This window comes from Fukomys damarensis, unplaced genomic scaffold (genome assembly GCF_012274545.1).
Source record: "Fukomys damarensis isolate Sample0158 unplaced genomic scaffold, DMR_v1.0_HiC HiC_scaffold_21, whole genome shotgun sequence".
Classification (NCBI taxonomy): Eukaryota; Metazoa; Chordata; class Mammalia; order Rodentia; family Bathyergidae; genus Fukomys; species Fukomys damarensis.
In genome coordinates, this window is record NW_022900933.1 from 4,158,273 (window position 1) to 4,175,765 (window position 17,493).

Here is a 17,493-nt window from a genome sequence, read left to right on the forward strand (position 1 = left end):
GGGGGGGGGAGGAGGGGGAGAAGGGAGGGCAGAGGTAAGGGGAAAAAAATGAGAATCAAGACTTGCCATGTAAAGGTACATGATCCCAACAATGAATGTAACTGTACTGTATCCCTAAATGTACCAATAAACTCAATTAAAAAAAAAAAAAAAAAAAAAAAAGAAAGTGTACACACCCTGTATTTTGTTGTTTCTCTAAAGCAGGTCTTTTCATTTGTGAACCAAAAATATATCTCTGTTCATATCTGATCTCTAGCTACTTTAAACACATTAAAATAACTTCTCAAATTGGTTTTTAAAATGTCCTTGAGCAGAATTTCCATTTCTTTCTGCTCCTGTTTCCCACTCCTCTTCTATTCCTCCTTGTGAGTCCCTGTTTTATCTTCATTTTCTGTCTTGAGACTTCGCATCTAGCATTGTCTCTTCCTCCCATCTATTTATTATCCAGGTTATCATTTCTTTTTCTCTTGTACTTTCCACCTGTCACATGTATAGATCTTGCTTGACTTGTGTATGCCTTTTTATATAGACTAAGACAGGTACACTGATGTGCATATCATAGGCATGGCTTTGTTATATAATATAATTATATAATATATAACCACATGTAATTATATATGTGGTTCTAGAATTTCAACCCAGTACCCCCTGTATATGCGAGTCCAAGTTAATCATACTTTTTCAGACTATTTTATTCTCAGCTCTTGTTTATTCTCTATCTCCTTGCAACCATATAAAAGCTTTTCGTTGCTTCTTTACCTTTGTGGTGAGAGCTATTACTTTATTTACTGGCCTTAAGTTTAAGTATTAAGCCCCTTCCTTCTTTCTTTTGGTAGGCCTAACCCTTTAAGTACGTAGAATTCCTGGTTTCAGTATGCAGCTGAATAAAAAAATAAGTTTGAGGCTGGAGTCGTTTAGTAGAGGTCCCAGGACTGTAGATTGCTGGCATTTTAATTTTTTTATGCCTTGCAAACTGTTCCAGAGGCTATGTTTGTCATTATAGGTTTGCTTAGGCACAAATTCAAAGAGTAAACATTTCAGTCGTACAGTGTGCTGGGATAGTGACTGAAGTTAGCTGGCTGCCTAGCATGTGTTATTTCACAACATGGCTTTGTTCTCCTTTAATACAAAAGTTGCTTTCATCATCCCAGCCTGAGGGATGGATTTTACCATAGTAACTTTACAGATAAGGGACCTGGGCAAATGTTATGCCCACGTGGTTTTCTTGAATTTTAGGATCAGCAAGGGTGGCTAATAGACTCCTCTTACGTCAAGTATCTGTTGTATGTCTAAAAATGATTGTTCCGATGTTGCCGATAACCAGAGGAGATAATCTACATGGGTATATATGTGCAATTTTAAACCCTTTTTGTAAAATAAAACAGATGCAGAAAACTAAATACAAGAAATGTATGACTTAGAACATTGTTGTAAGAAAAATGTGTTTGGAACCAGCATCCAGGTCACGAAATACCTGGGGAAAGATCTCCTCGTTTGCTTTCCTCTCTCCACGAGAAATCCTTACCCTGACCTCTGCAGTAATCCTCTCCCTGCAGTTTCTCCAACTAGTTTGTCACCCAAATGTACATCCCCAGCACAACCGTTTGACTTTGCCATTCAAAGAAAAGTGTACTGTACTTTTTGTTTTTATCAATTAGTTATTTTTGTTGCAGCTTATTATTTTTTATTATTATTTTAGAGGCAGCACATACACTGTGTAAAAATAGAAATATAATCTAACAATAAAGCTCACTACTCCTAAAGCACCTTTGTACTATGCCATTTACATCTATTTTTCTTTAAAGTTTTTCTTTTCACCCTCTTTCGTTCCCTATGGTTTATAAGTGCTTGGGTTTTCTGGCCCAAATAGTTTTCCACAGCCCTGACCCTTCCGATTAGCTTAAGGTACAACCCTATATGCCTTCCTTAATAACTAGATCCAGTAATTTATTGGAAATGACAAAATGATGTTATTCCTAGTCTGTCATTTCTGTTTCTTCTGAATACCTTTACAAAGATACATTTCTCCTTGTCTATTATTTTGTTACCTGTTGGTAGCATTCATATAGAAAGTGCAGAATAAACACTGCGCTGAATTGGTTCCCTGCTATTTCCCAAAGGTACACAGTTCTTTGATATTGTTTCATAATCCCTTTCTAGGGCCTATAATGGGACATATTCCAGACAATCCAAATGTTTAGAGGTAGACCAGCATAAAGACTAGCGATGAGAAACATTCAGGTACCAATGAACCTATGACTCCTGCCCTCACAAGAGTGAGACAACCAGATATCACGTGCCTCCTATAGTCTTGTCAAACAGTTGTTTTGCCAAACAAATGGAAACTGGGTCTGTTGCAACCTAGAGATGCACTTGCCAGTCTACAGAAGCATATGGAAAGAAGGGTATCAGATACTGTCTCACGTGAGGAAACCAGCAGGGTCCGGAAGCCATTTGGGTGCAGGTCTAGTACTTCTCACTGGCTCATCTCTGTCAAATTTTGGAGGGGTTTATAGAGTACACTGAATGTAGTGCGGTTTTTGTTTTGTTTTATTTACAAATGTTGTCCCTCGGGTTTTGGTTTTATTTATTTGCGCTGTTTTTTATCTGAGGGTTTGGAGATATTGAAAACCTACACTGCCACCACCTCTGTGTTCTCCAGTAAGAATTGGTATTTACACTTATTTAATACTATGTTTTTCCCAATATCATAAAATGTTATGCTCTAATTTAATCACCCATTTAGGATTCCTCTCTTCTAACTGTAATTTTCCTGGGGATATCTCATTTTTGTTAATATTTCCCTTAAGCATGTATCTGATATGGGCAGTTTCTGTGCTCCTTTGAGCTTTTTTGTGTTAATTTGGTTTTACCTCATAGAGGAAATAAAATGTATTATTACTACAGTGTTCATCATCTTGGCCTTATATTATATATACACAACCTAAGATTTTGTTTATTCAGGGGAAGCACTGGCTTGACAAATGGTGGAAAGCTAAGTAGATCATACTGTATTGTTCTTATGGAATAGTTTAGCCTTCTAAACACGGTATATACCAAGCTACGTGTCCGTCATTCATTTACCTGAACTACACTATCATGGAAAGAGAATTTCTAAAAGAAAGGCATAGAAATATCCTTTTCTGCTCTGAAAATAGTTCCACTCTAGGGGGAGTTGACCAGAGCATGGATGACATATGTGCATGGCTAATTGCAGCCTTAGTTTAGATTACACTCCTAATGTTTTATTGAACAGTATTTCTCATTGTCTTACCTTATTGAATGAGAACTCGGTAGTTAAGATGCTTCTGACATCTAGGGACAGCCAATTTATATTTAGAGAATAAATCAGTCTTCCTGAAAAAATGTAAATAAATTATTACAAGTTTTCATATTTTTAAATTAGATTGTACTGTACATTGAGACAGATTTTTAAACTAAGGTACAAAAAATACTGGAACGGAAAAACATGACTTCAAAGCTGAAAATACCACCCCATGAATATTTACTGAGTTCCTGGGGATGCAAAAATGAAGATCTGCTCTCGTTCTCTAGGGAAGATGCCAGTTATCTTTTTCATGGTGTGTGGCTCCCAAATGCCAGTTTGCAGGCAGAGGCTATGCACAGAGACAGACTTCCACCAGTCTTTCGTGCAAACTGAGAAAAGAAGAGCCACGAAGTAAATTTTTCCAAAACGAAATTGATTTTATTTAAAAAGACTTCTTTTCAAGCTTATGCCTTCTGTACAGTTTTACTCAGAAGTACCCTTTTGTTCAAGAAATGATGATGGTAAATTAAAGATTTTGCTTTGTTTTACTTGTCTATGCTTACTTATGAGAATAACAAGTCAATAACTATATTTGTTTTACAGAATTTTTCTTATGTTTTGATGATCTGTGTGTTCACCTCTTGAAATCTGAATCACCATAACTAAGTATTATTCCAACAATACAAACTGTGCATTTCAAAGGAGTGCCTAATTCTGTGGGTTGTTTTAATTAAGCTGCAAAAAAAATCTCATTTATTTTTAATATGATATTTTTCATTTTAAAAGCTGTCTTGTACAGTAAGTTCTTAAAGTTCACTTTATCTTTTTATTGTTCTGGATCAGAATAAATTATATCTTAAAAGCAAATTTTACTTGCAACAAATATAAGTAACAATTTAAAATATTAGAGATTATCTACAAATAAGCAAAATAAATAGCCAGAATCAAGACATTTAACAAGCAAAAAAAAATTTTAAATGGCTAATAAAAACACCCGGAAAGATGTTCAACTTCATTGGCAATAAACAAGGTAAACTGAAGCGAACAGGTGGGTTGGTGAGTATGAGGGAAGTGAGTGTTCTCATTTTCTACCGTTGGAAGAAAATATTGATTCACACTTCCTTGAAAGCCATGTGGCACTATTTTTAACTCTCAGTGATATAAAAATTCTTAGTCAGGTGTGATGGTACATGCTGGTAATCCCAGCACTCAGGAGCCTGAGGCAGAAAGATTGTTGCAAGTTCAAGGCCAGCGAAGGATGTGTAATGAGTTCAAAATCAGCCTAAATCATATAGCAAGACCTTGTCTCAACAAACAAACAAACAGCAAAACAATTCTCAGGACTACAATTCTCATTTCTAAACGTCTGTTCAAAAAAATTTTCTAAATTGCTGTGAAAATGTCATTTCAACAATATTTGCTGCAATATTGCTAACAATTAGAAACAGAAAGGTCCCTAGGAGAATGTTTAAAGAAGTATAGTAATTCACAAGTTATATTATTATGCAGCCCTGAAAAATAATTTTGAAGCATATGTAATGATCCTGAAAGTATTAAAGAGGTACAAAATTCTACATAGGCAAGGGTTTTCTGTAACCATTTTAAGAAAGCAGTTAAAAAACAAAAAAGGAATTATATAAATACAAATCATGATCTCAGCATCACTTCTGTCTTATGTGTTACAGTATAACCTTGAATATTTGGACGCAAGCCATAACCACGTCATCACCCTGGAAGGATTCAGAGGTCTGCTGAAACTGAAGCACTTGGACTTGAGCTGGAATCAGTTGAAAAAATCTGGGGATGAAATCAATGTGCTATGCAAACACACCACAAGCCTCCTCACTCTCAATATTCAACACAACCCATGGCAGAAGGTGTGCAACAAGCCTGGTTGTGAAAAAGCACGTGCTTTGATTTCAAAGCCATTTTCTCACTACTTTACTGTTCTATCATAGCCAGAAAAAGGCGAACTGTTCTGGGAGAGTTCATAAAGTGTAGTAATCTAGGGAATCGGGGGCTATAATTTCATGTCAGACTTTTAGTAACATCTTTTACTTTAAAACCATTGCTGTTGGCATTCATTCCTCACCACTGTCTGCTCTGAAGCCATCCCGAGATGCCTCCCTTATTTCTCAGGGAACAGAAGTGCATTGGCAATTAGGTTACTCCTGCCCACTCAGCTTTGGGATTTTATGTTGTTTTTATACACAGTTCTTTCAGGATACAAGCTGGTTTTCTGGCCAGGTTCTTTTAAAAACATGTTTTAACTCCCCTATGAACAAGTTGCCCAATTTAAATTTTTCATAAAATTAAACTTAAGGTCAAATTTGTCTGTTGCAATGATGTGATGAGTTGCCAGATAATTCGTAAATGTTTTGTTCATATTCTTGTTTTGTAATTAAAATTTACATTCGGTGTGAAAATCAAAACAATGCCCTAAGAGTAACTTTCATCCTTGCCATTTGCAAGCTTCCTGAGTTTGTATGGCTGAATGCCAGGACCATACTGTAAAGAAGTACAAGAGCCAAAACAGAAGCACATCATTAAGGAGGAAGCAATTTGATTACAATGTATCTTAATCTAGGTTTGAGAAGCATGTTTTACAATTTTACTTTGCAGTTTGCATTGCTTTTTCTCTATTTTAAGTCCAGGAATCACCCATCAGAAACCCCCATCATGAAGCCTTACATTTTGCTGTAATGGAAATTTGTTTGGACATTATTTTTTATCATCATAAAATAATGTGATTTAAATTTTAAGTGATTATGTTTAAGGATATCTCCAAGTATTTTAAATAAACCTCAAATTTATAATTTCAAGAATAAGGCTTCATTCAACATTTTTAAAGGGACTAAAGGATAATTCATTTTATTTAAGTGGCCATATTATTAATTTCTAGTGTTGTATTTTTTCCTCTAAGCTCTATATAATTAAAATATATTCTTCTTTTGTCAAAGCTAACTTCCTAGATGATAATAGTACAGCGATCCTCCATTTGCCCTGGCGGGGTATCAGAGGGACTACAGAGCCTATGGATGGCACAGGGCGCTTCTCCCCACTGTGCCGGATAAACAGGGGTGGCTGCAGTTCTCTGAACTGTCCTCACCAGTCACTCTCCAACAGCTCGTGCATTCCCCACCTTCCCCCTACAGAAAAAGAGTAGTTCTTAACTATCATTTATTTTTAATGTAACATAAAGAATTAAGCCTTAAATTTTACGCATAGGAGCTATGATTGAAAAACACAGTGAGTGTTTAACTATTTCAAATAACCAAAGTAAGAGACACATTGCCGTCAGCCTTCCTCAGCATCCTCTCCCTTATTCTTAACACTTTCTGAAACCTTTCTGCACGTCCTCTTTCGTGAGTGTCTGTAGCCGCACTGTAGTGACCACATCGTGTCCTGAATCCATTCAGAACATTTATCTTTTGTGGTATTTTGACTCTTGAGTACGACTGTGAAGTTGCATGGTACTAGATCTGGTGAATGAGATGAATGAGGTTACACTGTAATGTTTTTATTTGACTGAAACTGCCACAAACATTGGCTCAATGGGGGTGATCCAAAAATATGGCTAATATGTAAATTTAAAAATTGTATCACAGTAAAAACAGACAGTACCATTGATTACCCTCAAAATAAAATACTCCCCTTAGGTTCACCCACACTTATCCTATTTTCTTGATACTGTGTCTTGTTTCCTAAATTAATTTTTTAAATTTAAATAATCACTGTATTTTTAATCGCACCTTGTATGTGATACACAGGAACTATATAGTTTTGAATGATGTGGAAAGGAATAAAGAGACATTTATAACATATGTAATCTTTTGTGAAAATTATCTTTTTGCTATTTTTCCCAAGCCAGCCACATTGAGGCTGAGTGTTATTGGCAGATTGAAGACTCTTACGCATTTAGATGGGCTCCTCATTTCTGAAGAAGAAACAACAGCGGCCCTGAAATTTATTACTGGAACAAAGATCACTCAGGTTGGATTCTACTATTTAATATTTTTTGTGGGCTATCTGGAACATACAGATAATGTTTCTCATACGTATTTGTTATCTTTAAGATTTCGTATTCCTTCTTAGGGTGTTAATTAAAAATTAGAAGTCGTGCCACTTGATTGTCTTCTGTTCGGTTCGGATATACCCCATTGAAATATCAGCTGGGTGTATCGGCCATCTTGGTAACAGCCCTGAGCACGAGTGATGGCGGCGAAAGTTTTAGAGCTTTCAGTGCTAACAAACAGCCCGTTGCCACGTGCCTGCCAGAGGTTTGCCGCCACTGTCCCAGGATAACTGCTTTTTCCTAGTCACCCAAACTTACCTTTGTAGAATGTGCATGAAAATGAACAACTTTCTAAGGGTCAAGTAAGCTTAGAGGCTTCGCCAAACCATTTAGTGCATCATCTACTTAGTGATGACATTATATATGTCTGGCTGAAAAGAACAAAACCTGTTAACATGGGGGAGGGGATATACCTATTTATCCAGATTAGGAATGCTGTACGTTAGCCAAAATAGTTTCGATATTCTCAATATCTCTACTCTAGTTATCTAGCTCTTTACTTTTTGTCAGGTATTTAAATATTAATCTCTTAAACAATGTCTTGTATTTTTTATCTATTCAAAATGAAGGAGAAAATCTTTTTTGTTGATAAAATATAATTAGTATTTATGAAGAATACCTAGAAATCTGGGGACTTAACCTACAATAAAAATTTTTCAATACAATATGATGTTGACAAATAGACCAATAGGACAGAATAAAAACCCATTAGAGACCCATACATCTGTGGAAACTTGAAAAATAGCAGAGTTGCCTTTGAAGATCAGAGAGGCTATTTAATAAAAGGGACTGGGACAAGTACATTAAACACCTCACTGCAAAGGCAAAACCAAAACATACTAGGAGAAAATACCAGAAATTGTCATTACGACCTTGAATTAAGGCAGAATTTATTAGGCCTGAAACAAAGATCATAGACCATGAAAGATTGGGTTATCTTCAAAGGACACCATAATGAAAAGAAAAAAAGACAAGGTAATACTGAGAAAAAAAATTTGCAACACAGTGTCAAAAGGTATTCGTTACCCATCCAGAATACATAAGGAAAGAGACAACCAAGCGAACAGAAAAAATTGAACAGGCATTTCACTGGGGAGGAAATCAGAATGGCCAATTGACGCAGATAATATGCATCACCACATAAGTTTTCAAGAAAATGAACATTAAAATCATAACGACCTACTGACCATTAAAGCCTGACAATATCAGGTTTCAGCACGAATATTAAGTAACACAATCAGTACAATCACTTTTCATTGTAAACTACACACACACAGTGCACACTTCCATACAGCAGAGCACAGGCTCTGAAGAAACACTTGAGTGTATGGACCAAGAGATATGCACAAAAGCAGACATGACAGCACTGCCCGTAACAGCCGAGAAACTGAACTGACCTCAGTTGTTCTACGCGAGGGTCTTTAAGGCAACACTGCCCAGCAGTGTCATGAATGTATTCCAGCTGCATATACAGCAGAGGCCTTGATTCTCTTGAGTATGATATCGAAGAAGAAAAACAAGCAGCATAAAGAGACATTATCTGGTGTACATCAAGTTCACGTATACTCAAGACCAATTACATTGTTTAGGGACATAGACATAGACTATTAAAAAAGCAAGTGAATACTAGAAAAAAAATTGAAAGAGGGATGATTGTTTCTAAGGCGATGTAGAGGTAAGATCTTAGGATGGGGGCCCATAGCAAACGTATAGGGAATTAGAGAAATCCCAGCTCCCAAGATGGCTTTGTGAGTGATGTTTGTATTCTAGTAATTCTTTTCAAAGTTTCAGCAATTTTATCTTGTAATAGTTTGTTTCTTGAGCAATCAAATGAATAATTAAAATATAGCCTGACATTGAAAATACTTTAAGGCGAAGGAAATGTGCTATTTTAAAATTATATATTGGACTATGCACTTCCATTAGAAATAACACTCTTAAACTATGTACTGGTGAACCTCTATTATCCTTCTATTCACCTTTTTTTCTATATTATTAGTCATGTGTCTTACGGCACTCTAGCACTAAAGAGGAACGACCACGGATACTAAGTATATGGCCTTCTGCCAAAATTCTGACACAAATTTCAAAGTTGGGACCACATTTACATCTGGGTGGAAACTGGTACTTGAAGGTAATGGCTAACTTTGTTAAACCTAATATAAAAGCTTTATTTAAGTTAATTTTGTAAGTCAACCTTGGTCTGCATATCATAAAAGAAGGCACAAATAGGTAAGGAACAGAAAACTGGAAGAGATGAATTAAAGTGAGATAGGCAAGGAACATTTAAGGTTCACCTTCTTGGTAAATTTTAAACATAGTATTTTAACGTTATCATATTGTGTATTAACTCTCCTGAACTGCTTTATCTTGCATTACTGAAATGTTGGCACCTTGACCAACACCTCTGTTCCCCTTTGCCTCCAACCTCTGGTAACCACCATGCTACTCTCTGCTTCTATGTTCATTGAGAGCTACATTAATTAGAATCAACATATAATTGAGATTATGCACCATTTCATTCACAGTGAAGTTGTACACATTAAATGCATACAATTTTAAATTTGTTGCCTCTCAGTAAACTTAGAAAATAAAAAAGACTTATTATTAGGAAATAAAAATTCACTACATTTCAAAACTAAAATAAGTGAACAGATGTCACAAGGAATAGGCTCTGACTCTTATTACCACAGAACTGGAGATTGGGGGTGAAGACAAACAGCAAACTAAAGGGCCGTTTTGGATATATGTCACAGTAGGCCAGCAAACTTTAAGGGATTACAGCCAGAGAGGAAGCCAAAAGTGGGTGCAAGGGACTGAGTCAGAGTTCAGCCGGAGATAAGGGAGAAGGTCATAAGGCACTGCTAACGTCTTGCTGTGTAATGTTGCCTGAACTCACCAGGGCTCTATCTACAGCCTGTATGATAAGAACTGGGCTGACAGCAAAGGAACTTAACGAAGATAGAAACTGGGTTAAGAGCAGCTGTTGAAAATGAAAAGTATCAGTGGCATTACTTTTATTACAGGATGTGCACGATACTGACCTGCAGTGCAGGCCCAGTGACAGCCTTGGCTGACCCCCGTGGAGAGTTCTGGAATTAGAACAGCCCTTTAAATGACTTGCAAGTAGGACTGAGAAGGCCGGGCTGTTGCCTGTCTCCGTTGTTGGCTGTGGGCCAATTTGGGAAGGACCCTGACCTACAGAGGAGCAGCAGCCTCTGCAGGGCCAGGAGCTGGGACATGTCCTGCACTGCAGTGGCAACTGCCCAATACATCACAGTGTCCGTAGTACCACAAAACCCCTGTGGGAATTATACTCTTGTCAAATTTTACTTGTATAAAGCAAGAGCTTTGCAATATTTTTAGTTACTGAAGAAATTCTTTTATCAAATTTGAATTATTATTTCATTGACCTTTTTAAGCTTGATTGAATTCATTTATAAGATTCCAAATCACATATGATGTGAATTATTGTGTAGATAACTGCCTTAAATTTAGATGGACAACATCTCTTCGAAATAAAAAATTTAGAAAAATTGGAAAATTTGAAATGGGCATCATTCAGCAATAATAATCTGACTAAAATGGAGGGCCTGGAATCCTGTATTAACTTGCAAGAGCTCACACTCGACGGAAACTGCATCTCAAAAATAGAAGGTAGGGCACTTGAGAACCTTGAAGTCGCAAAGCATGAATGTGTACATAGCCCACATGAAAATTAGTAACACTGAGGAAGAACCTCATAGAGATTCCGAGGAACTTTTCAGCAGAGTGTTCCCAGTATCTGTCAGGTGGGATTGTAACAAACCAGTACACAGAGAAAACTGACTGCACCTCTGTCTGTGCCTGCAGTTCCTGTCTGCTGCCAAGGCCTGATGGATGTGGTTCTATACATGGATGAATGAAAAAGATAAAACAGCATAGTTCATTGTTTAAAATATGGAATTAAGATCACATTTGGAAATGCTAAGGCTTTTAACAAAAACAAAATTATATTCTCTGGAGATTGAAAACCAAATGCACTATGTATAACTTGGATATGGATCCACAAATACAATTAAACAGCTTTAGGTAATGTCTCAATAATAATGAGACCAGTATATTTTATTTGACTGTTTAAAGTGCAGTATTAAAACATGTCTTATGAGGCCAGAGAGAATAAAACAGATTTTTCCTGCCTCCCCCCCACCAAGATTGAGTACATTATCTGGGTTATATTTATATTTTTATTTATTTTTCCTGACCTTGTCTTATTCTTACCCTTACTTAATACTGTGGATCTGGGAAGAAATAGAGATAAACCTTCTAGGACTTGTTAATAGCTTCCTCTTATTCTCTATTTCCCAAAATCACTCCATTTATTTCCATAACTTCTTAGAAGAACAGTTTAGTATGTCCCTGTCATGGATGAGGAAATTGACCCTCAGAAGGTACATAGTGTACTGTCATCCCAAATCTAGTTGAAACCAGCTCTGACTCCAACGTTTTTATCCTTCAAGTGATCTATCCTGCCTACAAATTAAAGTGCTTATAGTATGTAACATCCATAGGAATACATCCTGGTGAGAGGTACCATTTTCAGAACTTCCAGTCTTAGAGTGATTCTAAGTATACAATGGCTGAAGTAAGCTAAACAATTATCTTTAATTCATATGATTTCATAATGAATCACCCCTTTCTAAGGTTTATCCTCTAGCTTCTTCCCCTTAACGTTTTACAAATGTGGACTAGTGATTATTTGGACCTTTGTGTTGTCATGAAGGTGAAAATCTTAAGTACACTATTCTAAACGTTATTTGAAAAAGAAAAGTATTTCCTATATAGTGCTTTTCCTTAACAATTAGAACAACAGATCTACTTAGGAGTCCAAAGTTAAAATATGGTGTGTGGCATGCGACTTTGTACACAAGATTGTGTCTTTCTGAAACAACAGAATCCTTGAAGCTATTTGAACTTAGAGTGTTACCATAAAATTGTCTTTAAAATTAGCCTTTCAGAGGCTGGTGAATTTTTCTTTGAATTTGTTTATTGTTTTCTAGGCATTTCCAAGCTGACTAAGCTAACCCGCCTCAGCATAAATAACAACCTTCTCGCTGGTTTGGAAAAGCCTACTTTTGATAACATGCTTCATCTTCACTTCCTTTCTCTTGAGAATAACAGAATTACTTCACTGAGTGGTTTACAAAAGATTTTCACTCTAATTGAATTATACATAAGCAATAACTACATTGCTGTCAATCAGGAGATCTACAATTTAAAGGTGACCAACCGGGGTGTTAATTCTTTGTGCTTTTGGTTTTTTTTTTGTACCGGGGATTGAACTCGGGTCTTTGTGCTTGTGAGGCAGGTGGCCGAACCACTGAGCTAAATCCCTGGTCCTATGTTTTTAAATATTGATTGTTTATACTATAAAAATAATGAATCCACTGTATATGGAAAATGTAGAAAAATATATATAAAAAAATTAAAATAACGAAGTTAACAAACATGCATTCAGAGTGTGTGTGTGTGCATGTGATCACAGTTGGATGTTTCTGGGGTAGTTTTTTAATACTCAGAGAAACAACAAACCGATTCTTCCTAATAAGTACATCTTCAATACTGCCAAGACTCCCCAATCTGGTAGGGGAACAGAGTCTCTAACTTTTGTCCGTATGAATCTTGATTCTCTCTCTGATAGATAATACATATAGTACTAATCCTAAAAGGGATTCTAATCATATAACATAGACCACTGAAATACTCGTATTACACAAAATTATACCGTAGCAGTCTGAAAGAGTAACCCTTGCATTTAAAAGCTCTCTTAACAAATTTTACATCACTGGCCATCAAAGAAATGTAAATAAAAACAACACAGATTCTGTCTCACTGCATAAAGCATGGCTCTCTAGGATGCAGGGGAAAAGGAGCCCCTCTGCACTGTTGGTAGAAATATAAACTAGTACGACCACTGTCGAAGTCAGTGTGGAGGTTCCTCAAGAAACTAAAACTAAAAATTTCATTTGACCCAGCTATTGCTGTTCTAGACAATCTTCCCCTAAGAGTTGAAGACACCACATCACAGTGATACACGCATACCCATGGTTATAGCAGCACAATTCATAATCGTTAAATCTTGGAAATGGCCAGTGTATCTATCAACAGATGAGTAGATACGGAAAATGTGCTATTATACACAATGGAGCTCTCTGCTATAAAGAAGGATCCATTTGTAGGAAAATGGATGTGCCTTGAGACTATAATGTTAAGTGCGATAAATCAGACACGAGTTTAAACATCATATGGCTACTCTTATATGAGAAAACCAAAATATAAATAAAGAATAAAATAAAAGATAGACAATAGGAAAAACAGGCATACATCTTTTACAAAGGAGAACGGGACCAAGACAAGAGGGCTGGGGAGCAAAGAGAAAAGGGGATGAAGAAAGAATTAAGATGTGTTATATAGATATAGCAACTCCCCACGATGAGTGTAATCATGTTCTGCAAACGGGTACTAACAAAATTAAACACAGTCCATAAAGTTCTAGATAATTCACATAATTCAAGGATGATTAACCTCTTAGAAAAACGTGCTGGAGTGTGAGACAACATAGGAGATGTAAATGTCTTCTATTTCATTACCTAGGGTTTATGCAACCTGGTAATTCTAGACATGCACGGGAACGTTGTGGTGTGCAATGAAGAAAACTACCGGTTGTTTGTAATATATCATCTTCCAGAACTGAAAGCTTTGGATGGAATCTCAATTGTAAGTTGTTTTACGGCTGATAGTATTTGATCTAAGCTGTATATTCACATATTCATTGGCCACGGTAATTCTGAACATTGCTTTATCACCAGCATGGTACCACAACTTACTATACTTGTTAAAATCTCAGTCTGCAAAGCTCCTTTTAGATCTAGATTTAAACATTTTTTTCATCTGGCCAATTCCTAATTTTCTAAATTGAAATGGTAAGGGATGGAAGATGCCGCATACATTTGTACCCAGTGAACTGAAAATCTAAAACCAAAGAGTGCAATTTTGTGGGTCAGGATAGAAAACCTAAGCTCTAGAGCCCCACCATCCTCTTGGGCCTAAACACATCTTTCTATTTTCTGAAAACATATGATTGTTAAAAATTAAGGAAACTATATTTGTATAACAAATATAGTAGTGTAATGTTATTAGCAAATGGTGAAGAAAAACACAGAATTTAGGACTGAGTACAAAAGCAACATTTGGAGGATTGGATTCTCTAACAAGCAAGTTCACACATGGCTCCTGATTTCTGTGTAATAGGTTAAGTACATGACAACAGAGTTCCCATCCGACAATAACACTCATGAAGTTTTCTAAAAAATTGAGACATTCATATGACTCTTTCATACTCTGAGCTGCTCTGAAAAGATTACTAATCTCTGCCCTAAGCTTTTTAGGGCCTTCCCCACCATGGAGTCTAAACTATCCTCATTCCAACCAACACAAATTCTCTATAATTTTGAATACTGGGTTTCATTTAGTTGTTAGGGTTCTTTGAGGATTGCTTTTGAAATAATCTCATGAAACTAGTAACTGTATTTGTTCTAAAAAATATGGTTGAAGATCTTATCCTTCCCTTATCTTTGTGAACTCATTTTAAAGGTCATAAAGTACTTTTTAGACATAAGCATAAGAGGAAAATAATTTTCCTCCAAAGGGAAAGTTTTGTTCTGCTGACTGATAATAAGTATCATTTAACTATTTTCCTTTCCATTTCAACATCTAAAGACTTGGTGCCAAATTTAGGATTCAATGTTAGAAACCCTGTAAGATCTCACAGTCTTTTTGACCCTAACCCTAGTTTTATATCTGTTCTAACTAACGTTGTTCTTACTCTTGATCTTCATTTGTGATTTATACTTTACTGTTTGATTATTTGTATTTTCTGTAAGTTGCCACAAGTTCTTTGTGGAATGATGTATAATATAAATACGTGAATTAGTAATGGGACATGAAATCTAGACAGAAGAATTTAGACTTTAAAAGGAGACAGTAGGGATGAACTGAAGATTTGTGATTATGGGAATGATATATTTAGAACTTTGTATTAAGAAACGTCATCTAACAGCAGTGTTTTCAGTGGTACAGGGAAGAGCAGTAAAAGGCAATTTATTAGAATAGTCCGTATGTGAAGTAATAAGGACCCCAGCCAGGAAGAAGGGACTTTAAAAATAGAAGCTGAAAGATGTGAGCAATACTGGGGAAAATTGCAGTTTTCCCAGCCCATTCACTTTACAAGGCAAGAGAAGAGTAAATCCTTCAAAGTTCTACAAGGTTGGAGTCTGTGCCAGTAGAAGATATTGTAACAGAATAAGAGTACAGGAAGAAAAGCAATTTTAAGGAATGAAGTGATTAATATTGGCTGTACTAAGATTTGTTATTTTTGTTTTTTTGAGATAGGGTCTCACCACGTAATATAGGCTGGCCTCAAACTTGGGGTGATCCTCCTGTCTCAGCCTCCCAAGTGCTGGGTGTGTAGACACTAACTTTTGTGTGGTAGTAGATAATCTGAATGGAGATGTTAAGGAGGCAGTTGAAATCACTGGACTTAACTGGGTATGGAAATTTACGTTTGTTTAGATTTAAAAGGAATAATAAGAGATTTGAGAATTAAACCAAACTCATGCATAAAGATTGTTTAAATAAAGTGAGTAGAAAAAGAAAGATAATGTAAGTGAGGCTTTAGACTTTCTTTAAAGAGGAAAACAAGCCGTGAAAAGTGAATCAGGGGGCGGTAAAGGAGCATTACAGTAATTTTGAGGGCTGGTGATTTAGCTCAGTAATTCTGCTGCCTGTCTCTCAAGCACAAGGTTCCGAGTTTGATCCCCAGTGCCCAAAAAATATAATAATAATAGTAATAATAGTAATAATTTTTGAGATGTACATAGACATCAGAATGGAGATGGACTAAATCGTTTATTCAGTGGATGAACACAGGGACTACCGAGAAGTTACATAACTTTTTCTAAGTTATACAACTCCTTTCTGGTAAATCATGAGCCTCATTCTCTGCCCGAATTTCTCTAGATATATAATCACATACATTTTCTTTAGAGTAGTAGTGGAAACCAAGGAATGACAGACCAAGCAGTAGCTTGAGTAGTTGTGTTTTTATTTTATCTACGATTCTACATTTATTTTTAAAAGATTATTTTGCATGAACAATACATATCCTCATTTCAGATAAGATGTTTTAATGGAGTAACTAAAAAGGGAATTTGAATTAAAAAATAAATTAAATGCTATGATCAGTTTTATTAAGGGAAAATTCAGTCATTTGCCTAAAATAAAACCTGCTACCTGTTTTCATAAGTAAAATTTCGTTACATATTTAAGCTTGTTTTTATATAGACTATAACTGCTTTCATGCTATAATGGCAAAATTAAATAGTTTAACAGAGCAAAACATATTATATTGACTGATTCTTTACAGGAAAAATATAGAACAAATTTATCTGTCCCTGATGTAGAAGGATAGCAATCAAATATTGTTTGTATGGTTATGAGAACAGAAAAGCTGAATTAGTGTATTTTTTAAAGCTATTTTGGGATTGTATTATTTGAGATTCAACCAGAGAAGCAGAGCTAGTAAGATGGAAAAATGTATATGTGTTTTTTAATATTTGCAAAATATATTATATACATTTATACATAATATAAAATTTATATATTATATATAACATATATACATACATATATACAAATAGATACTTAAAAATTGCATCCTAAGCAACTCCAAAATGCATAGGCAGGCCATAAAAAAAGGAAGATTATGGGCAGGTTGGAGCTCACAGCCATGGTGCAAATCTGCTGTCCTTAGATGAATTTTTTCTCCTTTAAGAAGCTTCAGTTTTGCATGAAAGCTTTGGCAATGGCTTGCACCACGCCCATCAAGGTCATCTAAAATGGCTCCCTCCTTGAAAGTTAACTAATTAGGAGCTTTATATCTTCAGGATGCCTGTGCAGCAACATTTAGATTAATTTAATAGCCTAGGAACTATAAGATGACATATTTTGAGCTTTGTGTTTGGTACATATGCACCTAGGATTATTTTGTCTTCTTAGTAGACTGTCTCTGGTAATTTTCTTTTGCTTGAGGTCTGCTTTTACAATTAAGAAA

The 17,493-nt window shown here is 35.8% G+C and overlaps 1 protein-coding gene across 1 annotated transcript in view; it reads left to right on the forward strand.

Annotated features, from left to right (window-relative positions):
• Nucleotides 1–17,493, forward strand: part of Lrrc9 (leucine rich repeat containing 9) — a 90,558-nt gene that overhangs the window by 43,243 nt on the left and 29,822 nt on the right. Inside the window, exons 18-23 of the mRNA XM_010605909.2 lie at nucleotides 4,954–5,145; nucleotides 7,136–7,261; nucleotides 9,343–9,477; nucleotides 10,823–11,000; nucleotides 12,383–12,603; nucleotides 13,977–14,099. Coding sequence (XP_010604211.1) covers nucleotides 4,954–5,145; nucleotides 7,136–7,261; nucleotides 9,343–9,477; nucleotides 10,823–11,000; nucleotides 12,383–12,603; nucleotides 13,977–14,099 — 975 coding nt within the window. The remainder of the gene's footprint in view (nucleotides 1–4,953; nucleotides 5,146–7,135; nucleotides 7,262–9,342; nucleotides 9,478–10,822; nucleotides 11,001–12,382; nucleotides 12,604–13,976; nucleotides 14,100–17,493) is intronic.